The sequence below is a fragment of the Dermochelys coriacea genome, chromosome 6 (assembly GCF_009764565.3).
Source record: "Dermochelys coriacea isolate rDerCor1 chromosome 6, rDerCor1.pri.v4, whole genome shotgun sequence".
NCBI classification, from domain to species: Eukaryota; Metazoa; Chordata; order Testudines; family Dermochelyidae; genus Dermochelys; species Dermochelys coriacea.
The window spans coordinates 46,605,797-46,632,345 of NC_050073.1; the positions used below are offsets into that span (position 1 = coordinate 46,605,797).

Sequence of the window (26,549 nt, forward strand, 5' to 3'; positions counted from 1 at the left end):
AATAAAAAACGAGGAGGCAGGACGGTCTTTAAAAAACAACTACAGAGCAATCAAGACCTCGTCCATTGACTGGTTTCTTTTTTGTTCTTGACACACATGTGTAACCTGGTTAAACCTGTTTTGTTTGAACACTAAAATGTGAGTTGGCCGTATGCAAATGTTTGCAGTGTTTCTTTTTTTTCTCTCTCTTTCTCTCTCTCTCTATTTTTTTTATTGCTGCAGACCCAATCAAAAGAACAGGAAGTGACGTAAGGAATTCCCCCATTGGCTGACTAAATGTTCTGCAAAATGTTTTAAAATTAATATCACATTCATTTATCATCACTCGTGTGAGGCTTTTGAAGTGCTAACCTAGCACCTGTGTTTACTTAACACCTGCCATTCTCTAGACAGCCTTCTCATTGCCTCTGCTAAAGGATTTCCCCTTCAGAATCAGCAGCTAAATGAGGTAAGTTTTTTTTAACTTCCTTTTAAACGAACACCACTGAGGATAAAAGAGTGCAGAAGTGTGCACTGGAATCACTCCTACTCAAAACCCATCTCAGCCCCTTTCCTCCTACTTTGAAACTGCAACTAACCTCTTTTAATCAAAAGTTTTTGAGCATTAAAATAATAAATGCTTTTACTCTCCTGTTTTGAACCTGCGTCCTGCCCTTGCTTGTGTTTAAGAACACGCTCCTACTATTTGTATTTCCTTAGGGACAAATCAGCCAGTCTTACTAACTTTGAATAGTCTCATTGATTTCAATGGGGCTACTCATGGGAGTAAAGTTCTATACTCATGGCGAGTAAGGTGGTCAGCATCTGCCTCTTAGTTTTATGAGGGTGGTTTTTATAATAATTATTTAATGATGTTTTGGGGCCTAATTATGTCACCTTTACTGACATTAAGTAATACTTTTATCCCCTGAGTATCTGCAGTCAAATCACTGGGGCTAGTTATTTAATAAAGTACCATTCAATGTGAGCAAGGGTAGTGGAAGTAGACCCTTTAAAATTGATGGTGAAATTGGCATGGAGTCTCCTTAGTGTCGCAGCATGTGTGGGCACTGTACAGATAAAATGATCTTGCTGTTTTTGTAGTAGTGATGGTGATAATTATGAGGATGATAGAAAATCCTACCTAGCTTACTTTTTGCTCAGTCCTTGCTCAACTAAAACTCCCCTGGTTTCAGTTGGGGCTGTATCTTAAAGTCCTTAGCCCCTTCCCGGTTAAAACTCTTCACTGTAGTCAATGCATGTTCTGTGTGAGTAAGGACTGAATAAAATCTCAGTAAAAGCTTTAAGAATTCGTCTCTCAGAATTTTGCCTGTTGTATTCCCATTGACTTTAATGGTAGTTTTACTTGAATAAATACAGTGTATGATCTTTAGGGTTTAGCCCATTCCAAATAACAGTATCTACTAAAGTCTGTTGTAATATTTTAGTAGAAGAGATTGCACTGATTTTTACAGCAGGGCTGATCAGGAAATGACACTGAAAGTATAAAGTAGCAGTAATACATTTACTAGTATTTCACTGCTTGAGCGATTTAAAATATTATTTGTAGACCTTCTGGATATATATGTTATATATTTGCTTGTGTCTATACCATACGTTTGAATTATTTTACCTAAAAAAGACATATCACATTGTCTTTCCCTCTAAGTTTAAAGTGCATCCAGCTTCTTCGTTTTGCTCATGGGCTTTGGAAAAGAGAAACCAGTTCATAATGATAAGAGCTATACCATAGCCAACTATAAAGCAAAACTGGTTTACTTAACACTTATTGTTCTAGCTTTCGGTATATGTGCTTATCTTCAATGTGTCTATCTTCTAGCAATATTTCTTTTAATCTGTGAATAGTCCTGGTGGGACAATGGATCTGTTTTGAGTGCTTTTTGCTGGTAAATTTGCTGGTAGCAGTTTAAGTCAGTTTTCTGATGTAAACTTTGCATTTTATAGTTACCAGAGTTCGAGAATAGAAAAGACCTATTGTTAAAATAAGTCTGACAGCCAAAGAAAACAGTTGCAATTAAAGCCTTCAGACAAATATGACAAAGATGTTAAGCAACAAATCTCACCATAAAATGTCAATTTCAGCCTAGAGTTTCAATAGGCTGTAGCAGAGCAGACTAATCCTTTATTTTTCCCACATTGGGACATCATGACAAAGTAGGCAGTTGTGACTCAGTCAGTGTTAAAAAGCTTTGAGAGAGAAATAACATTTCACAGCTAGTTAGAGGGTGGCAAGAGTTCATATTATTACAGTTGTGGTGGGATCTTGTAATAGAACATGGTCCAGTGAGCACTGGAAATAATAGTTTACCACTGTGTAGGAACAATCTGGTGTCATCCTAGTCAGTTAGGACATTATCGTAACATCAGATATTTTCTCATCACTGAGTTTTTATGAGTGAAAAGAAAGTTCTGTGATCCAGTTCTGGTCACCCCACCTCAAAAAGGATATACTGGAACTGAAAAAAAATTCAGAGAAGGGCAACAAAGATGATCAAGAGTAAGGAAATGCTCCCAAACAAGGAGAGACAAAAAAGATTAGGGCTGTTCATCTTAGAAAAGAGACGACTAAGGGGGATATGATAGAGGTCTATAAAATCATGAATGGTATGGAAAAAGTGTATAGAGAAATGTTATTTATCTTTTCACACAATAAAAAAACAACAGGTATCACCTGACAAAATTAATAGGCAGCAGGTTTAGTACAAACAAGAGGATGCACTTTTTCACACAACACGCAACTAACCTGTGGAACTCATTGTCATGAGATGTTGTGATGGCCAAAAGTAAAACTGGGTTGAAAAAAGAATTGGAGTTCATAGAGGATAGGTCCATCAATGTCTACTAGCCATGGTGGTCAGGGATAGAACCCCATGCTCATGAAGATCCTAAAATGATGATTTATGGAAGCCAGGAGTGGAAGATGAGTGGATCGCTCCATAATTATCCTGTTCTATACACATCCTGAAGCTCTGGTATGGGCCACTATCAGAAACAGGATACTGGACAAGATGGACCATGGTCTGACCTAGCATTGTAGTTCTTATGCTCTTATGGACAGATAATTAGATATAGGAATTAGTGGAGAACTGTGAGACGACAAATTCAACTTTAAAATCGTTCAGTTAACTGTAGAGCCTCTTTCAGCTACTTTCATTCCCAATGAATACTCATGTAAACACTGGTACTCACTGTGTCTGGTGATATAGGAAGAGGAATTTAGGATGGAGATAAAACATTAAAAACAAAACATCCAAAATCATAGATTAACAGAGATTAGAGACAGAAAAGCGCTGTCATTTTAGGTGATCCATTCTATCTCCTGCTTAGGCAGAATTGTTTGCTAGAGTATGTTACCCCATCCCATTTCAAATTATACAGTCAAAACTATGAGGACACAAAATAAAGAACATAACATAAATTAGGTGGGTTTTCCCCTCAAAATCACACTTGTCATGCAGAAGTGAGCATCAAGTCGTTAATCTCAAAGCCGAGGACTACTGGCAATATCTAAAGGAAGTCTTTCAAGAGAGGGATATTAACACTGCACATGTCATGCACACATATTTGAGTCTGACCATGGAAACTCTTCCAGATTCAGTTCTTTACATTCACCATGCATCTTCATGCTCTTCCTATTAAAATATCCAGACCAAGGTAAGAGCCACATCCTTTAGTCATTCCTCAAGCATATCTCCCACTGACTGCAAATTATATTGATGCATTCACCTTTTCTGCTGATGATCCTGATCATTGTGATGTTTAGGGCCTCAGACAGATCTAATCGGTGCTTGAGCTTCTGAAGAAATTTAAGTGGAATGTGGTCTTTTTAAATCATGCTGGTTACACACAATGTTACAGAGTCTCTGACGTGCCTTGATTTGGAAGGTGGATGGCACAGAACGCAACTGGCTGACTTAATATTGGTCAATGTGCCAAGACTGAGATGTAATTAAACAGCTGACCACTAACCAATGTATTTCTGATGATAACAACATGATTCCCCTCAGTGTGATTCCCTCAGATCTTGCGTTGCTCAACTTCTCTTCATGCTGCATACAGCTGAGGATTAGATTTTCAGTTGGTGAGAAGAGCATACAAGGAAAGGGATCACAGGCAGAATTTTCAATCATGAATTTTATAAATGGTTTGCTGAAAGGAAGGTCAGGACATATTATGTTAAGATGTACTTGGTGCTAAAAAGAAGTGTTAGTGACTTTAATACCTGTGCAGCTTGCAATACTGCAGTAAAATTAAATCTGGGTCCAGTAACAGAACTTTGGGACAAAAAATGTTTTGGATTTTGTTACTAATTTTAGAGACAGTGCAGTATTATTTGTAAATCTACTGTTAGCAGAGTAGAAGGCCAATAGCACCAGTGGCAAAGCCCAATGCTTTCTACTGCTCAGTGATCCTGGAGCTTAAGAACTCAAAAAACAGTAACACCAAAAGTATGTTCTTCTTTCTTCTTGTCTCTGAGTTAAGCCTGTGCACTGACATGGCAGCCTGCATATACCAAGGACCTGATCCAGTTTCTATTAATCTCAATTGTTTGACGATATCAAGATGTCAATGAGAGGAGTTGTGACAAGTAGCTGGGAGAACTTTTGTTGTCCAAAAAATGCAGACGTGAGAAGACACTGTGTGAATTCATGCTGAATTTGCCAAATTGTTTGGATTAAAAAAAAATCCAGGAAAAAAAAACATTTTGTTCTGACATTCTGGAAATTAAATGCTTCATTTTTTAAATTTTGAATGACTCTTTGTTTTGAAATATTTTCAATTTACTTAAAAAGATTAAAAACTTTTTTGAAACTTGGAAAATGAAACTATTTTATTTTTGACAGGTTTCAGAGTAGCAGCCGTGTTAGTCTGTATTCGCAAAAAGAAAAGGAGTACTTGTGGCACCTTAGAGACTAACAAAGACTTTGTTAGTCTCTAAGGTGCCACAAGTACTCCTTTTCTATTTTATTTTTGACTTTTGGGTCACCAATTTTTGTTTTGACTTTTTCAGAATGGAGTTATTTGCACAGCTCTAGTGGTAAGTACATAAATGTCTATAAAGATTTAGTAAAGAAATAATTTTGGTGGTAGTGGCACAGGGACAAGAAGAAGAAGAAGAAGAAGAGGAAAGGCCCAAAACTAAAAAAGGGAATTGGTTAAGAGCTAATTCAACTTCCATTGAAGTCAGTGGGAGTCCCTCAATTTTCTTTCATGGGAGTTGAATTGAGCCTTATTAGGGATAAGCCCTGTACCAAATCCAATGATCTGAATACCCTTAAACATTGCTTTGCAGTAGTGGTATAGTCATGTTAGTCCCTGAAGAGCTCTGTGTAGCTCAAAAGTGTTTATCTTCCCCACAACAGAAGTAGGTCCAATACAATATGTTACCTCACCTACCTTGTCTCTTTAAAACTTTGGGGAATTTGGACTTGTGACTACTGAAAGGTCTATCCCTATAAATGAACAGGAAACAGTTTGCAACAATAGGGTTAATTAGTCAATGGAATAAACCAATGGTTCTGCAACTTTTTCCCATTGTAAGTCATTCCTTGAGAAAGAGATTATATCATGAGCTCCCAAGCAAATTCCCCCAACATTCCAGATGGCATTCACTGTGTGTTTTTCTGATGGCCCAGTGGAATGGACTGTGCAGGTCCCAGTAGGAGAACCTTTGTTCCATACTATAGGGGACCATGCAATCACTATTAATGACAATATTCAAATCTATATTACCCAGGGCAGTAAAAAAGTATTACCAAGCAGCAATGGAATATTTCCTAATATCTATAAATCCACAAAAGAAATGGAAAGTCTGTGTCCACTATGCAGAAGATACAGACAGTGCTGTATGATCACTCCTGAGCTGTTTGCTGTAATAATCAGCTCAGATGCAATCAGAAAAGGCTCGGAGCCTAGAAACATTTGTAAAGATTCATAAGCTACATGAAAAGTCCTCTTTTGTAGAGTGAGAACAACAGAAATAATCATTTTCTGTTTTTAGATATTGCCTTACACTTCTCTGCACTTGACATTCAATAAGTGATTATTTATATCACTGTATAATTACTTTCCTATTTAACAAAGCCATGTAAAATTGGCCAAGATGTTGTAGTTAGAAAATCAGTGATTAGATGCATGATATATTTCCCATCCCAAATTGTCCTAATGATTTTTACCAACACACATAATTATTATTACACACCAGTATGAAAGGAGCCTGCCTTTTGTTTCTCTGTGATGTATTATCAAAGGATATCGTTTCTGCAATTGACCAATAGATTGGAATGACTGTGAAGGAGCCTCACTGGTATGTCAGGCACTGGGACATACTATTGGGATATTTCATCTTTTGCAGAGAGATTACTGCTTGCAACACCCATACCCTGCAACGATATTACTCATAACATTTGCAAGACATCAAATAAAATATATCCTTTAGTGTTGAAAATTCCCACCAAATTCCTATTGCACAAAAGCAAAATGGTTGTGAAAGTCTGAATGAATGATGGGTCTGGTCTCTAGATAAATGATTTATCATTAAAAAACTGACCAAAACCAGGATGTCCAGAATGAAGACAGACACCATTCATCCTTAACTTAGTGACTTCTAGCTTTTTTGTTTTTGGACTGGACCTGTTTTATTTTGCCGATCTGATTGAATCATTCATTATGAGTCCCTGAAAAAGTGCTTAGATAGTCATTTTGCAATGTACTGCACTGGTATGTATGACTCATGTTGCTCTCTAATGGAAGAATGGATATAGGAAGATTACTCTACTTAGGTGCTGCAGGACATTGGTTCTGGACGCAGCTTCCCAGTTGTAAAAGATTTATATAGTCACTGTGCCGATTTCTACAACACATAGCTTTACTATAGTATTACTCAAGAAGACATTTTATTTGAACTCCTCATGTTAGGAGACAGGTATCACTGTAAGTGTGACAGCACAGTGAGGGTAAATCAGTTCTCAGGATTTTCTAGGTAATGGCTGTCTGTTTTCAGGATCACTGATAGGTCAATGGCAGCTTGTTCTGATGATGCAATACTTTTCCCATGAGTTTGATTGGTTGAGTGTGTTATCATTCAGTACCCTGCTAGGCGTATGATGGCTTTGAGGGGTGGAATGGTGTGAAAGCCAGTCTGAACTGGTCTCTTGTGTAGAGAACATTCCATCCCTCCCTACCTGTAATTTGGGTTAAGCTTGCTAGATAAAGCATAGTCTTCCTAACTCACCTCCATACTGTAAATTTAGTGCAGTGATTATGGCATTGGAATGGGATCCATGAGATCTGAGTTCTGTAAGATCTGACAATGAGCTCCTGTGTAACTTTAAGCAAGGCACTTTACCTCTATGCTTCCGCTTCACCATTTGTAATATTGAACTAATGATAGTTACCTTCTTTGGTAAAGTGCTTCATGTAGTTATGGAATATTATTCTAAAACATCCCTTATCTCTTAGTAGCTCAATGTTCATGCTCTTGGGGTGTCACCATTTCACTTGTTCTCCAGTCATCATAGAGTCTGGATGGGACCTGAGGGTCAGATTTTCAAAAGGAACCTAAAGGATTTAGGCATCCAAATGACAGTGAATTTCAATGGAAATTGATTGTCTAACTCTCTTGGGCTCCTTTGAGAATCCTAGGTTGATTTTCTAATGTCGGAAGGACGACGAAAAGAGCCCTCCTTTTTTGAAAACAAATCCCCCAAAATTTCAGGTCTTTATCCATTATAAAGAAGCAAGAAAAGGGCACAAGCTCAATCAGTTTCCTTTTCCAGTCACTTTTAAGTCCATTTTGGCTCATTTGACTTTTCATGGGTTTTGGCTGAGGGAAAAAAAGTGCCAAATATTTGATTATGGCACTCCTTCTCTTGAAGCTGGGTTATTCTGTAGCCAAGGCCTATTATGAAGCAGCAGGGATTCATTCCAGAACTGAAAGCATACATTTATATGAAAAGTAATAGGAAAAGCTCTATCGTCAAACCGGCCCAGGCTGTTGAGGCAGATGCCTTACTTTGCTCTTTTGTTTATATTCCAACAAATCAAAGCTGACCTGTAGTGTTATCGGAGTAGAGCAGCAGGTGCAAAAAAAACCTCTGCTGCCAACTCAAACGAAAGGGTAGGGCTAATACCCTCTGGGAGGTATAGTGAAGATAACAGAAAGCCATGCCAGCAACTGAATTAACGGCTCTATTTATGGTGGGCTTTACCTCAACAACCTGCTTCCAGCCCTCTATCACATAAACACTTTATTGTACTGTTTAATTCATCCAGAGGAGAAATAAATGGAAACGGGATGGGGAGCACTCATAGCACCAGTTGAAGAGGAGGAGAGGGGCTGTGTAGGAGCACTGTTCCTCAAAGCCAGGGCTGGCAGGGGGATGGGAGGATGGAGAGAGGAAGCTGCCCTCTGCTTTTTTGCAGAAGGTGGAGAGCTGCTCTTGCTCACCGGTCCCCCTTTCCTTATCCTCAGAAGGAACCACAGAGCCAGACTCTTTAATGAGCCTTGGTGAATGTGTTTCTGGCTGGGCTTGACTGATGCAGGAGCATTTATGTGCTTTGTTGTGGCGTTAAGCTACAGACCTGCATTAAGCAGATACACTGCTGCACTGCCTCAGGGGAGCACCACGACATTGTGGCTCAGGAAGGCACCATGCCTCCTGGAGTGGTCTGTCACACTGGGTGAATGCAGCTGCTGTTGCACCCCGTGAGAGGGGGAAGCATACGCTTCTGTGCAGCCAGGAGGTGGGATGCCAGGGCTATGCTCCTGCCACTTCCTTGTGTCTTTTTGCTCTTTACACTGGAAAAATACCATGAGGAAACCACAGGGGCACAACTGAGCCCCAAATAGCCACGCTTACTAAAGATATATAAACATGCCAGACCTACCTACACACATACTGCTGCTCTGGCTGGTTTCTGGCAGCTTCTGGAATAGTGGTGCCAAAACTTGTCCTGCCACACCCCCCCTTTGCCAGTAAAGGAATCTGTCTGTCCCTCCCCCCCATTACTGCAGTTGGCTCAGCAGAGGAGCTTGGGTTGAAGGTGGAGCTGGGGACAGAACTGGGGATGGGGGAGGAGCTGGGACTAGAACTGCCTGGGGACAGAGGGAATGAGGGCACAGCTGGGCTGGGGCCAGGGCTGGGGTGGGGCCAGAGCTGGGAGACACGGTCAGGAGCTGGGGCTGGGAGCTGGAGCCAAGGGTGGGGCCAGGAGCGGAGCTGGGGCTGAGGGCTGGCAGCAGAGCCATGGCTAGTGCCGGAACTGTGGCTGGAGATGATGGGTGGGGCCGGGAGCTGAGCTGCTGCTGTGGCCAGAGTGGCTGTGGCAGCCAGAGGAGCTGTGGCCAGGGCCAGAGGAGCTGGGAGCAGAGGTGGGTCTGGGTGGTGCTCCCTACCCAGGCCTCCAAGGGGGCTGGCCCTGGACCTACTGCACTCCCCACATGTTCCTCTGTGCACCCCTAGGGGGGTGCATCCAACAGTTTGGGGACCACTGTTCTAGAACATGAGTACCATTAGAATGCTCTCAGACTATCCTGTTCCTATACACGCTACCTTGAAACATGCTGCTTACTTTGGGGTGTCCAGTATCCCACAGAAGAGGAGCAGGACTGTGACTTAGGCCAGGCTTTGAGCTAGCAGAACTTCTGAGACATAATCTAGCCCTCAGAAAATTTCTTGTGAGGGTTGAGAATTGCAAGTTTACAGACAGCCTTATAAACTGGTCAGATCTGCTGCCCCAAGTGCTTGGGCGAAACTCCCCACTGTCAAAATCCCTAATGCCACCAGTTTATGCCACCTCCTTCTAACTCACCTCCGCTGTAATACTGACAGATAACTGTGATCGGATAGTGAAAAGGCAAGGGGTGAGCTGTGTTTAGTGTTATCACAATTTATCACAACTGAGAATGTGTTCACAACTAGTCTATGCAAAAACATCCTACAATCACATCCTTTATGATCCTCCATTTCGCTGCCCACTGGTTTGTTTTACCCAACTGTCGCATCTAGTCTTTTAGACTGTAAGCTTTGGGGGCAGGACTGTCATTTACTGTCTATTTGTACAGTGCTTTGCACAATGAGATCCTGACTAAGTTGAAACCCTAGGTGCTACCACTATGTAAATAACAAAAATCATATCAATTTGTGTCATATCAAGTTACAGAGGTAGACCCAGATTTGTAACACAGCAAATTTCAGGGGTGCTTGGATCCAGAGTTTTATCTCTGCCTAGCATAAACGTATGAGCTATTTTCAACATTTAGCTGCAGATCCAGATTTGGAGATTTTGACCTGCTTCCCAAAATTTGGAAGTGTGCAAGGCTGTGAGATTAAATCTTTTTACATGATGAATAAGATCTTTCCACCAATAGCAACCATTCTGTGCTGTAAAGGGAAGAGAAAGTGAAACTTTCTTCCTTTTCCTCATTCTGTCTAATTCTCATTTAGAAATGAACCGAGCAAAGAAGAAACCTCCAAGCAGAAGTTCTTACAAAAAGGGAGACTTGTAAAACAAAACAAAAAAAAAATAAACCCATCATCATTTTATTTTGGGGGACTTACACTTTAAAAGACAATACAATGACACAATCATCAAAATCAGAGAGACCAGAAAGATATAACGAGAAGAAAGAGGAGAAGATTTAGAACATGATCGTAGTTTTTTGTTAGCTTGCTCTTTTCTATCTAATTACAGACACGTGGCCTGTCATGTTTCTAGGGTGGTTTGGGGGACTTTTTTGCTCATCTTTGTTTTAGTTATTTTACATTGTTAGCAAGGGAGTAGCTGAACCCGAGTGTAAATCAGTGGCAGAAGGGTAGTGAAAGAGAGAGAGTGTTCAAGAGGGGTTTGAAGGAGAAGAGGAAGGTGACTAAGTTCACAGGAGGAGGAGGATACTCCAGGTAGATATGAGAGGTGTGAAGTTGCAATGGGAGAAAGAAGCAAAAGGATCATGGTGAGGGGAAAATGGCTTCCCCTATGTAATCCCATTCTATATCATTGAGACCAGATTGATACATCTGGCTGAAACTACTAAAATTCTGGGAAACACGGTTGACGCAAATTGTCATCAATTCTATCCTGAGACAACATGAGAGCCATATGTGCCAGTGAAAGTCCTGCTTTCCATCTCCAGTTATTTTTCCCTGCCTTTCTAGAGCTGGTCAAAATTTTGCCATGGAATATTTTTGTGAGAATTTTTTTTTGACAAAATGGAAGTTTCCACAAAAAGTGCCCATTTGGGGGTGGGGGGAAGAAAAAATGTAGATGAAAATGAAAAAAATGTTCATAGACATTTTTTCACAAGAAATAAAATCATTCCCTGACTGGCTCTAGTCCTTTCCCTTTCAGCTGGAGTACTACAAGTTCTCCTAATAACACAGTGCTCCTGTACACGGAACTCCTTCTCCAGTAGAAGACATCAGCCCTTTCAAATGTGGGACAAATGACAATGTCTTGTATGTTATTAGAAAGCTGTGGAGGTGGGAGGAAGAGAATATCTGAGGAACAAGTGACAGAGAACTGTGGATCTTTGCTATATGGCAGGTGCAAAACACTATTCCATCTGCCCAGGTAACATTACTGCTGGGGGACTGTAGAGGTAAATATTGCAACATTGCAAGTCCTCTCTTGTCTTTGGAAGTTTAGGGCTATATCCTACTGTCTGATACATACATACCTCTGAGAGATCCCTGTCAAGGACAGTGCTTGTATTTTCTTCTGATTTAGGCAAAAGAAGTGTTTAAATTCTCTCTAACTGCACTAACATATATCTTGAGCTTTGAGGCCGGCTCATATGAAGTGAATGGATTGTGAAAAGGGGATAGAGGAAAATTAGCATATTGGACTATGAGCAAATAATCAAGTAATTTTTCCCTTGCTCTATTAAAGTGAAACTTATGCTGTCTCAGAAAAAGGAGACTGGAGTATGGTTTGTCTTCAGATTACGTAATCAGTGGTAGACACAGACCCAAAGCAAAACCTTAGAACATAGGAGAAATGAACAAGATCCTAACTTTCCCATTCAGTCTCATCTTATTTAAAAGACATATGCAGGATTTTTAGAGTCCACCTGGACATGTTGAAACAACCACCACCTACACTTAGGTGTATCATACTGTATCACAGGAGTCAGGTCTTTAAATTTGGTGGACTCTTTTTATTAGTGATTTGCTTGTGTTTATAACAATTGTATCTCTTACAGTGTAAACATACTTAATGTTCCCCTTCTAGTCAGATAGATTTTTTTGTCTTTATGCTTACCTGCATGTTTAAATTTAATACACATGAAGCTAAAAACAAAAACACCCTAACCCCTCCCCTCACACAACACAACCAAGGCTAAATGTTGAAAGAGGTCCCAACATAGCCTTTGAAAACATCCACTGCTTTTGTTGCACACACAAACTTGGTTTTGTGCACACAAACAGCAATTCTATACACCAAAGAGGTAGTTAAATGTCTGACAACTGGATTGCTGCATGAAGTTGCACACATAACTATAGGCAAGAAATTCTGTACTAGAATTGCTGCTATACAACAAACTGTGGGTGCATGTCCAAGGTCATGCACATCATGTAATCCTCCTTGCTGGCCAAGCATGGCTCTGGTGAGGGCTACCTCAGTTTCCCCTTCACTCAGGGTCCTTTGAAAAGTCCACACAGTCCATTCCAGACAGTCAAACACTCCACCTTCTGAGGTCCAATTTATTAGGTCCTGCACAAAAGTCCTTCCAAAGAAAACTCAGACTTACAAAGTCTTCATCCCTGTTCCAAGCTGGGTACAGCTCTCTCCGAGGGTCTGTCGTCCCTTCAGAGTTCTAACACTCTTTGGTTCCATTTCTAAGCTAGGTACAGCCCTTCCTTCCTGCTGCTCTGTCTTTCTGCTTGCCCAGCACCTCTTACCTGGAATTTGGCCTTCTCTCTACTCGTACCTTTCCCCCCACTGGACTCAGGGCCCTGCAGTGTCAACACTTGCAGCCATTGCTCCTTTGTAAGGCCTAGGTGTCTTCCCCTTAAACCCTACTGCACAACAGGTAACTGGTCCCGTTGCACTGGCTCCTTTAAGAGTCCAGTCACCCTGTGTCAGTGCAATTTTAGAGGCTGCTTTCTTAATAAATTCGGTCTAGTATCAAAAATAATTCCTTGAACATTACACTCAGAATATAATTTGATAAATATATCTGTTTACTATGGTGTAAGGCTACATGGGATGTAATCAATACATTGCCTTGAATATGTTACATAAGTAATAGTATTTTGCACTTCAATGTCATCTTTCATTGAAAGTTGTCAAAGAGCCTTGGAAACAAGGTCATGCAGGATGAGAACCCCACCCAAGAAGTACTGGGAATCATATGGATTCAAGTTAAAAAAAATATTGAGGCTGATTTACCAGGAAAGCAGAAGCTCAAGGTCACACACAAACATGCACTCAAAATTATACACCTAATTTGTGCATGCAGTTACTGTAAATGATTTACTGTAAATGCATATGTAAAATAGGTGCTTGCATGCAAAACTTCTAATTAGTCATTTGCATGCACAAATACGCTATATGTTCATCTAAGTACAATAACCATATGTGTAAACTAGGCCTTCTTCCTTTTCTGTGTGTGATGTTGGGCTTCTGATGTTTAGAAAAGCAGACCCGTTTGGTCATGTAGTCCATATCCTGACTCTTAGAAACAGTTTGCAAAATTCAGTCTGTCTTTAGGCAGCAGCAATTATTTACAGATGCCATTTAGTTATATGATTGTTTAAATACTTGATTGAATTGCCAAATTCAGTCCTTAGATGTCTAAATTGTCCTACTCACCCTGCTGTTACTTTATTGCATATATAACATATAGTTTCAGGTGAAATCTACACTTGCAGTTCAGCCATGATAGTAAAAGGGAAAAAATGGGGAATGATCCCAGTATATCAGCTATCTCAAATGAAACAAAAGAAAAGCTTCTCCCTTTTGGCCAAGCCAGGAGGAGCTGCACTGAGCTTGTCTCAGCTGGAAGCAGAGGTGCTGGAACAATTTGTATAGTGGGACTGCTGTGAGCCATTGAACACAACTATAAACCCTGTATACGATAGAAACCACTTCAAGCCAGGGGCTGCTGAAGCACCTAGTTCTAGCACCTAGGGCTGGAAGCTTTTAGACTTTGCACAGTTTGGAATTTCTGAACATATAGATGATAATTTCCTAACTCAAAATATGTTTCAGCCAGCACTTGGGAATACCATATGAGACCTTGTCATAACACACATAGAGGAACTGACCACAGAACTAATAGTTATGATAGGGAGTGTACCAAGCGCTCTTGACATTTATAAAGTGCAAGAAGAATAAAGTCCAGAGTAGTAATATATGTACTTGATACTTTAATTTCACAAAGCTGAAAACAATTATGAGCCAAATCAGCTGGGAGGAAGAATTTAAACAGAAAAATGTGAATGATAATTGGGAATCATTTAAGAACACCTTACTACATACCCAAAAAGCCACATTTCCACAACTGAGGAAGAAGGTTGTGCTCATTAAAAAACTGACCTGTCGTAAAAAATTAAACAAAAATATAATAAATGGAAGAAAGGGAAAATTGATTGTAATTAATATAAATCAGAAGTTAGGAATTGTAGAAAATTGATAAGGGAAGCCAAGGGACACAAGGATAAATCTATGGCCAGCAGAGTTAAGGACAATAAGAAGGAGTTTTTTAAAATATATTAGGACAAAAAGAATCCTGACAATGGTATTGGTTCATTGCTAGATGGAAATGGTAGAATTATCAGTAATAATGCAGAAAAGGCAGATGTGACCAATAATATTTCTGTTCTATATTTGGGGAAAAAAAGATAATACAGTCTCATCATATGATGATTACATTCTTTCCATTCTACTAGTATCTCTGATGGATGTTAAACAGAAGCTACTAAGTTAGACATTTTACATCAGCTAGTCCACATAACTTGCCACCAAGAGTTTTAAAAGAGCTGGCTAAGGAGCTCACTTAACCATTAATTTTGATTTTCAATGAGTCTTGGAGCACTGGGGAAGTTCCAGAAAACAGGAAGACAGCTAATATTGTGTCAATATTTTAAAAGGTAAACATGATGACCCGTATAATTATAGGCTTGTCAGCCTGACATTGGTGCTGGACAAGGTAATGGAGCAGCTGATACAGGACTCAACTAATAATGAACTTAATGAGAGTAATGTAAGTAATGCAAATCAACATGAGTTTATGGAAAATAAAATCTGTCAAACTAACTTGATATCTTTTTTACAAGTTTGGTTGATAACAGTAATAGCGTTGATGTAATATATATAGACTTCTATAAGGAGTTTGATTTGGTGCCACATGACATTTTGATTAAAAACTAGAGTGATATAAAATTAACATGGCGCACATTAAATGGATTAAAAACTGACTAAATGATAGGTTTGAAAATGTAACTGTAAATTGGGACTCGTCATTGAGCTGGTCTGTTTCCAGTGGGGTCTTGTAGGGAGTGATTTATGGCCCTACACTATTAACATCTTTAGCAATGACCTGAAAGAAAACAAAATAATCCCTGATAAGTTTGCAGATGACAGAAAAATTGCAGAAGTGGTAAATAATGAAGAGGACAGGTCACTCAGAGTGATCTGGATTGCTTGGTAAACTGAGCACAAGCAACCTTGTGCATTTTAATATGACTAAATGAACGTGTATACACTTGAGAACAAATAAGTAGAATGTGGGACTATATCCTGGGAAACAGAGACTCTGAAAAGATTTGGAGGTGGTGAATAATCAGCTGAACATGAGCTCTCAGTGGAACTCTTGGCCAAAAGAGCTAATGCCATCCTGGAATTTATAAACAGGGAATCTCGAGTAGGAGTAGAGAGGTTATTTTACCACTGCATTTGGCATTGTTGTGCTGGATTACTATCACCAGTTCTGGTGCTCACAATTCAAGAAGGATGTTGATAAATTGGAGAGGGTTCAGAGAAGAGCCATAAGAATGATTAAAGGATTAGAAAACCTGCCTTAAAGTGATAGACCAGGAGATCAATCTATTAGTTTAACAAATAACAATTAAGGTGTGACTGGATTACAGTCTATAAGTACCTCCATGGGAAACAAACATTTAAATAAAGGACTCTTCCTTGTAGCAGAGAAAAATACAGCACAATCCAATGGCTGGAAGTTGCAGGAAGACAAATTCAAACTGAAAATAAGGCATGCATTTTGACAGTGAGGTTAATTAGCCATTGAAACAATTTACCAAGGGTCTTTGTGGATTCTCCATCACTGACAAGTTTTAAATCAAAATTGGATGCTTTTCTAAAAGCTACGCTCTATGAAATATGTTGGGGAAAATTCTATGGCCTGTGCTCTATAGGAGATCAGACTGGATGATCATATGGTCCCTTTTGGCCCTAGAATCTATGAATAGCTTACACATAGAGTCATAGTTTAATAGTTTCTGTCTAATTTTGCTTAGTTTTGTTTATTTATCTTTTGCAGAGAGCATATGGTTAAACAAACAGAAAGCAGTGTGCCTCCTTCCCCTTAGGGCTTCATACCCTCTGAAACTTGCTGTTTGCACATAAATTGCATGGTTTACCCATGACTTATCTCAACTTTTCAACTCTCCCAGCCCTACAAAAGGATTTCAGAACCTGGAAACACATGGATTAGAATAATTTGAAATTTGCTCAGTTTTTTCCTTGCTACTCTCTTTCCCATCGCACTATTTTTCAGCATTATCAATGACACCAAAACATGAACACCTTTGAAAGATTCAGGTCCGAAGTTATGAAGACAGTTCACCTTCTAGATCTGCAGAGTCATTGGAACAAAATCTGAAAATGGGGATCAGAGTCATTCAGATTCAGAGCACAGCTGTGGTATAATGAAGTAATTTGCATATGGTATGCTCTACAAGGCTCAATGGTTCTTTACAAATGTGTTTTTCTGAAATGCTGGATCTTATCCATGGTCAGGCAATGACTGGTTAAAACTAAATTACAAACATCATCTTGGAGTGGTCATATGGTCAAGAAAGAAAAGGAGAATTTAGCAAACTAATTCCTTTAGCACCAAGTGCTGAAGTTGGGACTCAGTGAAAACACTTACTGAAGTCAATAGGACTTTTGACCAAGTAAGTCCTTAGGCTTTGGCCTTTAGACTGCACCTGATCCTCCTACTGTGGGTGAAACCAATATTCTGAATCCAAACACCAGAAGCTTTGGGAGAGTTTGGATTAGGTTAGAATCCAGACCCATACCTGTCCAGCCTAGCTCCAATGTTCTCTTTCATGTATAAATGTATTCCACAGATAATGTTAGAAAGATGATGCCATTGTTTGTTTGAAGTAACCCTGTACAGGTGCTACTGTGAAAGCATAGTTTTAAGAAGGTATATATATTGGTTTGGTTAATTTGAAAAGCAAAATGCTTGCCAACCTGCATACATTTTAATCTGCACACAAAGTCTGGTGCTCCTGCCTCAACTCTTATAAAATACTTGGTGCTGTAATGAGGTCTGATGTTACTCAGACTCACTCATACAATGTTTAATGACTATGAAATATTTCATAAATAATTAAAAATAAGATGACAAAGAATGATGCAGCGGCATTAATCAATATGCTATCAGAGATATGTGCATATATGGATGAATGAATGTATAGCATGTGCTACATAAACCAATCAGTGCTTAAAAGAAACGCCAGATTTTCAATGTTACATAAGATGAAATATTGCATGGGTGGCAAATTATTTTAGAGTCAATTTAATTAAAAGAAAAACTTTCTCCCCCAGGGTAGCAGATAACGTGGCATTGGTGTGTCTTGAGAATCTGAGGCCAAAACCTGTCCTAACCTACTCCGTGCATAAACCTATTGTCTTTAGTGAAGCTGCATGGGGAATAAATCTAGACAAAACTTATTCCACTATTTGGCAGAGCTGTGATATTAAAAGTGTATTATCCAAATCCTGCAGATGTTGTAGATGCAAAGTTCCCTTTATGCAAGAAAAAGTCTGACATGTGGATTGTTATGGAACTGCAGATTCATAGGAAACAGAAATGGAAAACAATTATTATATCATCTAGGGTCCATTCCAGCAGTCCCTTATTCATACAAGTGAGGGCCTTAGACCACCTCCTATCAGGGTAGGATTGTTCTCTATATTACATTTCCGGAGGCTTTAGTATTTAATACAAAATACCAGCAATATTGAACATTATACATATATGTGTTCTTATTGCTCCTGTAATATGTGTATTGGTAATTTTCTAATAAGGATTGTTTAATAAAGATAATGGGGGAGGGGAGAGGAATGAATATCCACCCAAGTAGTCCTCGGAAAATTATTCATAATCAGAAATATTCAGGTGTGATTACTTCGGAGAGACCTCTTCCTACCTTCTGAAATGGCTATTACTATGAACTTGTCTTTAACAAAATGAGCCCTATCATGCTCCCAATAAAATAAATTGGAGTTTTGCCATTGACTTCAATAGTAGTTGGGCCAGAATCAATGATGTTATCTCATTCAATATACCCACAGTTGAGATACTGTGAAGTGTACTGGACTTTCAATGTTTAGTTTCCTGTTTCAATTATTTATAATGCAAAACTGCAGTGCAATTAATCATATTCACATGCCTATGTGACTTTTAAAGTTATAGTTCTAAAAGATAATGGGGCTCTAAAATCAGAAGACAATTTAGAATAACAAATCAGGACATATTTAACATATATTTAACTAACTTGATATAAATCAGCTGCCTTTATAAATGCTTAACATGCTACTTTAAAACTCCTCCAAAACATTACAAAATATATGTTTATGAAACAAACTTTTATGCTTTGCATCTTCCAGCCTGAGATATATAATGTATCATATTAAGAAGGCATATCAATGGGGAATTTCCTTACATTCACCATGTGTTCTAATGAATAGCATGTTTTTATATGGGTTTCAGAGTAGCAGCCGTGTTAGTCTGTATTCGCAAAAAGAAAAGAAGTACTTGTGGCACCTTAGAGACTAACAAATTTGTTAGAGCATAAGCTTTCGTGAGCTACAGCTCACTTTTTTATATGTTATTACAAAGGGAATGTTGCACAACAAATTTATAGCAGACATGAAAGATGCTGTTTTGTATAGCTGCTACAGGCTAGATTCAATTTTTTTTAAAAAAAAAGACTGTGTGACTCCTTAATAAAATTATATTTTAGAATGGTGTTTTTAAGTAACTCTCTGTCCATGGATAATGGCATCTTTCTCTTCCCATTTCTATTATGTGTCCACCTATTGTTCAAGAGCTTGTAACCTGGACTTCTAAGTTTGCTGTGTTCTGAATCTTATCGTCTGCACATCTGTCAGATAACAGTGGCTTAAAAACACTACTAACTTAGCTTAGACAAGAACCTATGCCACGGTGACAAAAAGATCCATATACCATTACCTCGTAGGGCTTTATGAATGAAGGATTTTCTGTGCATGTGTCTCTGGAAGTCTGTTACATTCATGGTTGCAATTATCAGTTATTCTGAAGTCCAAAATAAAATAGAAAACTAGGTGTTTTTTAAAAATGACAGCAGTCAGAGTTTACCTTGTGAAATTTCATTTAAATAAAAAGAAACCGCTTTGTATTTCACTTCACAAAGCTTGGAGCTCTTCCAGCATTGCTCTGTCAGAAGCTGTGCATTTTCATTCTACTCCATTCCTGATCAGAGATTATTCATTTATGGATGGGTGGCTGTAAAAACTTGCCTCATGCATATGAAAATGGTAATGTTTACCACAAGGAGATTTCATTGCAGCCGAAAAGGGATTGTGGCAACATGTTCCTTAGCTGGGCTGTGTCTTCTACAAATGGACTTGGCATTGCTCACTTCAGTCTCAATGGAATTTTTTGCCACTTGCCTTGTGGCATATACACCACTAGCTAAGCAAGCTGTTCGATTCACTTACAGATCATGATTTTGGAAGGAACTGGCAGAATGAGTATCAATTCCAGCAGCAATCTACTCCACCAGCAGCCTTCTTGGACAGATGGATATCCCACATGTAATGGTAGGAGGAATTCAACAATGGTGTACTGTCTATATTTTGGGAAGTTTGGGGTAGGGGTGGGGAGGGGGGTATTATGCCTTTAAATATACGTAGGTATGATTTTTGACCTCTGCACTATCCAAACTCCTTTATACTCTATTGGAATTTTACCAGGAGGACAGTGTGCCTAGAAAGGATAATACTTTGTGGTTTATTACTGGTTCTTTTTCTTAAAGTGAATTGAGTGCTGATGAAAAGTGCTGTATTGACAGCCCCAAAGTTCCCTCTTCACAGAAAAAGTACAACACAGGCAGCAGCATTGCAAGCTTCACACACACACTGCTCAGACATTATTCTTTGACCTTGACCTGCAGGGACCACTTGAGAAGGGAGTTCAGTTTTCCTGCTCTGGCACAGTATTTGCCTTCTCAGCTCAGACTACTAAAAAGACAGACTGACACTGAGGGTTATTGCCAGTGATAGGGATTTTTTGTGTTATGGAAACCTGTTCAATTCATAATGGACAGAGATGTCCAGTGCCATTTCATATAGGCCACTAAACAGCCATCCGATGGTGAGGGCTTTGGGTCAGTACCAACCCAAGTTCAAGCCTAAGCAGTGACTTAGAGCTATACCTCCTGTACCATTATTTTCTGAATTCTGGATGGTGGTAGAACTGTGCACCTATATATTATATTAGATACACCTTTTAAGATCTTTCACCCCTACCCAATACAATGTCACAGTAGCAGCAGTAAACCTTAAAATCAAGCCAGGCAAGCATCCTATATCACACACTAATCATAGTCCTGTAAAATGCTATAACGAAACATACAGTGAAGATTCTCTCATTCAGAACTAAAAGGAGCTCGGTTTCTTTTCTCTGTGTGATTCCTAAATACCTTATAATATATAAAAGTGTCCTTGAGAAACACACTGGGTTGCCTTTCATTTTGTCTATTAGGATTCATGGTGAAAATCATGTTTGATTGAGAAGCGCTAGTTTCAGTTTACATGGGATTTTGCAAGCCTAAACTGGTGGGTTTTATTTTCAGGGATTTTTACCTTTGCAATCATTCAGGATTCACTTCCAGTTTTGAATTCACATGATTCTGAAATTCCAAGTCAACCTGTATCTTCCTCTCTGCAATTCCCTCCACATGCCCACTCTCCTCTCTCAACAAGAACCCCCCTTTAACCTTTAAAGTCTTCTGGTTTGAGAACTGGTGGCCTGCAAATGTCCTCTCCCCCTTTCCAAGACTGCAGCCTGCAGGGAGACAGGCCAACCACCTTTCTTAGGTCCTTCAGAGGGTGCCCAGTGGCTTCTAAATCCCATTGTTACTTTCTGAAGCCCCCTACATAGCAATTAATTCCCCATAATCCTGCAACTGCAAGCTGCAAATGGTTCTGCACCTACTGCAATCTGCTCCTGAGATACCCCTTGTTCCCTGGTAGCGGTAGCTAGGGAAACTTGGGGATTGTATTACTAACATTTCTCACAACCATATTGGATATTCTTGTTTTTGGCTAGAATATGCAATATTGTATCCATGCCTGGGATGAAAGGCTCATACAGTAAAGCTGGTTCTTGACAATTTTTTGACTTGCAGAGCAAGAGCTTGAAAATTCCCCCTGCGTTCCCACCGATCAGTCAAATATAGAGCTGGAATTTTAAAACATGGATGACATCTCAAATTTTAAAAATTTGAATTTAAAATTTTAGAAAAAAAATCACTCAATTTCCCCCCCTTATCTCTGATGACCTCCAGAGTCCAGGACTGAGATATGTGGAGGCTGAAATATGCTGTCCTTAGTATCACCTATTGGCATATCATTCCACTTTGTTTAGCTCAGTATGGCTGGGGTGAACCTTTATTAAGATGGGAGAAGGGGGATTCTCTGTGGGACTTTCTGGCAAATTTAATAATTCTAGATAACACATAAGCCTTATCTGATTAATAAGCCATCTTTATATAGTGCTGCTTTGCTGTGCCTACACAGAGCTTTTTCATCCAGGTGGCTAAGCGGCCTTGCTCTGGTCCCTTTTTGACTATATATTTGCTTTTGTAGTGTTTTCACCAACATTTCAATTTTTAGAAATATATATAAAAACATCAGGGGCCTGCACCACCATTTCGTGGGCCTTAAAATTAGGATTCCCATTCTCTGCTATTATGAGAAATATCTGGTTTTGCTGTGAAATTCTTATAAAGTAAGAAAAGAGCATTTTGCCCACCTTCAGACAGAAATTAGAGTTTTATTATTTTTAATCTGAAACTGGCAAAATTTCATCCCCCCTCTTTTGGGGATTATTTTTTAACCAGATATAATTTATTCTTATTATAGAAAGAGAATAGAAAGGTATAGGATGTGCTTCTTATATCTTAGCTTAGATTTTAAGCTTTTTGGAGCAAGGAACTTGACCTCCTCTATTTATGCAAAGTATCTAGCACACTCTTGGTGTTAAATAAATATAAATAATATGAATAGTAATATTTAGTTAAGCAATGAGAATACTATATCAATGTTGTACATAGACACTGCCACATTTTCAAAGATAGAAACAAACAAATTAATAGAATTCAAGGTCATAAGGGATCACTATGATCACGGAGTCTGCCCTCGGGTATGACACAGGGCATAGAATTTCACCCAATAATTGCTGCATTAAGCCCATATCTTGTAGATGAGCTAGACCAGTTGTTCCCAAAATTGTTCCATTGCTTGTGCAGGGAAAGCCCCTGGCGGGCCAGGCCAATTTGTTTACCTGCCACGTCTGCAGGTTCAGCTGATCGCGGCTCCCAGTGGCTGCGGTTCACTGCGGTTCCAGGCCAATGGGAGCTGTTGGAAGTGGCGCGGGCCGAGGGATGTACTGGCCGCCGCTTCCAGCAGCTCCCATTGGCCTGGAGCAGCGAACTGCGGCCACTGGGAGCTACGATCGGCCGAACCTGCGGACGTGGCAGATAAACAAACTGGTCCGGCCCATCAGGGGCTTTCCGTGCACAAGCGGTGGAACAAGTTTGGGAACCACTGACCTAGAGCAATCTGGCCTTTCCTTATGCCCCCATCTCCCCTGCTAAAACCTTATTCATATCCTAATGAACTTGACTGCTAAAATCCACACCTACTTGGCATCCCTGCTTCTCAGATTTTTGCCACTCGAGTATTCAAATTATTGCTGCTAAAGTCATCTTCCTCTCCTATTGCTCTGGCTATATGATCCCTCTCTTTGGTTTTCTGCTCCTTACTGCATCAAATTCAGTTTCCCTATCCTCATCTCTAAGGCCCTACCTGCATCTGTTCTCATTTCCCACTCTTTCCCCTGTGCCCTTTCCAATAATAGTTTGTCTCCTTTCCCCAAGTTTCACCTCATGCCTTTTTTCATACTATAGACTATGTCTGGAACCATCTCATTGTCCTCGTTTTCCAAGCACCTTCTCTCTCCTGCCTCAAATTCTTCCTTCAACCCCACCTCTTCAAGCAGTCCTGCTCTTATTCTTTTCCGCATGAACACATCATCCCCTCTCTTGCCTTGTGTGTGCTTGTCCGGGCTTATCTAGGTTGTAAACTCTTTAGGGCAGGGAATATGTCTCTTTCTCAGGGCCAGACTCTGATATGTGACACTGTGAGTATTCTCATTTACAGAAGAGGTTACTGGTCAATTTGAATAAGGTCTGGGGTATGTGTTTGTGTGTGTGTGTGTAAAGTGCTGTGCAAATTTACAACATTGCATACATATTATTAATATTAATATCTGTTATTACATATTAATAATATAGTTAATATTTTCACCACTACATTTTGCACACACAAGTCTCAGGATTCCCAAATTGCCAGATGTAGAAATCAGGCTATGAGTTGCCTCTCATTGAATTACTTTCCATTCCAGTCCTTCTGCCGGAGATTAGACAGCCCACAAGTGGTCAAGTCCGTGCAGGATTGTTGCTCTTCTCCCTGTACCACATGCAGTACCCCCAACAATCACTTGTGGTGCTTTGCTCGCCTTGGTAAATTAGGACATAGAATCATAGGACTGGAAGGGACCTCAAGAGGTCATCTAGGCACTCAAGGCAGAACTAAGTCTTATCTATACCATCCCTGACAGGTATTTGTCTAACCTGCTCTTAAAAATCCCCAGTGATGGAGATTCCACAACCTCCCTGGGCAATTTATTCCAGTGCTTAACCACCCTGATAGTTAGGAAGTTTTTCCCAATGTCCAACCTAAACCGTCCTTGCTGAAATTTAAGCCCATTGCTTCTTGTCCTATCCTCAGAGGTTAAGAAGAACAAATTTTCTCCCTCCTCCTTGTAAAAATCTTTTATGTACTTGAAAACTGTTATCATGTTCACCCCTCAGTCTTTACTTCTTGAGACTAAACAAACTCATTTTTTTTCAATCTTCCCTCGTAGGTTTTATAGACCTTTAAACATTTTTGTTGCTCTTCTCTGGACTTTTTCCAATTTGTCCACATCTTTCCTGAAATGTGGCACCCAGACCTGGACACAATACTCTAGTTGAGGCCTAATGAGCGCGGAGCAGAGCGGAAGAATTACTTCTCATGTCTTGCTTACAACACTCCTGCTAATACATCCCAGAATTATGTTTGCTTTTTTTGCAACAGTCTTACACTGTTGACTCATATTTAGCTTGTGATCCACTATGACCCCCAGATCCCTTTCCGCAGTACTCCTTCCTAGGCAGTCATTTCCCATTTTGTATGCATGCAACTGATTATTCCTTCCTAAGTGGAGTACTTTGAATTTGTACTTATTGAATTTCATCCTGTTTACTTTAGACTATTTCTCCAGTTTGTCCAGATCATTTTGAATTTTAATCCTAACTCCAAAGCACTTGCAACCCCTCTCAGCTTGGTATCATCTGTAAATATTGACATCTCATTACCCCATTGGCAGGCACAAATTCTTTTTGCGTACTCAGATTCTAGCATTTTTAATGCAAATTATTGTCATGAAAGAACATAACAGAGGCTGTTCTGGAGGATTTGGCCAATCAACAAAGAATTTAGATATTCAGTAAAACCTCTGAGGAACAAATTAGGGAGCCTTGCATATTAAGAGATCTCTTTGAGGTATCTCCAAACACAAGGCATGAGTTGTTTCTCTGCCTTTACTAGGATGCCAGCTCTACTATACAGCTGATGTTTGTTGGTGGTTATATATGATAGATTTTACTATGTAATAATATACCTTTAAATATACATTTATTTGATCATTATTGGGCTAAATACTGAAATTCATATTCAGCATTTATTCAGTACTTATTCAAGCCAAACTCCCACTGATCTCAAAGGGAGTTTTTTCCAAACAAGAACTGCAGGATTTGGCCCATCATTATTATACATACTTCAAAGGTGCCTTTTCCCAAGTGGGCATCATTACATCTATGCTCTAATATTTTTCCCACTGGTAGAGCCTTCCACCCAAGAATTTGAAAGCATGTTACAAACATGAATGAATTAATCCCCACAATACCCCAGTAACCTACGTTACTTTGATTCTTTCCATTTTACAGATCGAGAAGCTGAGTCAAAGAGCACTGAAGTGACTTGCTCAAGGACAATCAGCAAGTTAGTGTTAGGGACTGGGAAGAGAATTAAGATCTGCTGGCTTCCAGTGATGTGCTTTAAGCACTAGACCATGCTTTCTTTCCTGTACACGTCACATAGACATTCTATCTCGCTATTACTCTTGTGTGAACAGATAGAGTAAATTCATAACATTTCTCTTTCCAGTGCCTGGCAGTTTCTATGGAACTCAGTGGCATGAGATACACCCTCAATACTGGACCAAGTACCAGGTGTGGGAGTGGCTACAGCATTTCCTGGATACCAACCAGCTGGATGCCAACTGCATACCTTTCCAAGACTTTGACATCGATGGCGAACATCTATGCAACATGACTTTGCACGAATTCACCCAGGCAGCTGGGAGAGCCGGCCAACTTCTTTACAGCAACCTTCAGCACCTAAAATGGAATGGTAAATATACACTAGCACATGGACAGGATTGCAACCACAATTTTGTGAATTCTGGGTTGATCTAAGGCCACTTATGTTCCTCAGCCTTGCAGTGACTGAAGCTCTGCTCGTGAGGGGTTTAAGAGTTTCCCAAGATTGCAACTTCATTGCTGCTGAGCTCCTAAGAGACACAGGACTGCAACTCCTGGTTATCCTCCACTTTACTAAGGTCTTACCTGATCCACAAGACATTAGTCAATTTAGCAATACTGGGGAAAGACCATGAAAATAGATGGGATGTTTTATCAATAAAGACAAAGTTTTTCTTTATTAACAAGTAGCCCACATATAAGCCCAATATAAGCCCAAGCTTATATTGCAGAAAGGAGCTCTGTAACCCACTCATGCTCAGGAGATTCATAGGTATGCAGAAATGTAGAACTCCCCTCCATGCTTTTGAGGCCTCATGTAGCAAGAAGGCAACTCATTCTGCTGAATGACTGAAATAGATGTATACAGGGTAGTTG

At 39.6% G+C, this 26,549-nt stretch overlaps 1 protein-coding gene across 2 annotated transcripts in view; it reads left to right on the forward strand.

Moving 5' to 3' along the window:
- The first annotated feature begins 333 nt into the window (after positions 1–333).
- The window catches only part of EHF (ETS homologous factor), a 37,526-nt gene continuing 11,310 nt past the window's right edge, over positions 334–26,549 (forward strand). Inside the window, exons 1-3 of one of the 2 annotated variants that reach the window (XM_038406642.2) lie at positions 334–448; positions 19,965–20,064; positions 25,798–26,043. In XM_038406642.2, coding sequence (XP_038262570.1) covers positions 19,968–20,064; positions 25,798–26,043 — 343 coding nt within the window. In that variant the 5' untranslated portion in view covers positions 334–448; positions 19,965–19,967. Of the gene's footprint in view, positions 449–19,686; positions 20,065–25,797; positions 26,044–26,549 lie in introns of those variants that run through there. The other variant, XM_043515868.1, reaches the window with a different exon arrangement.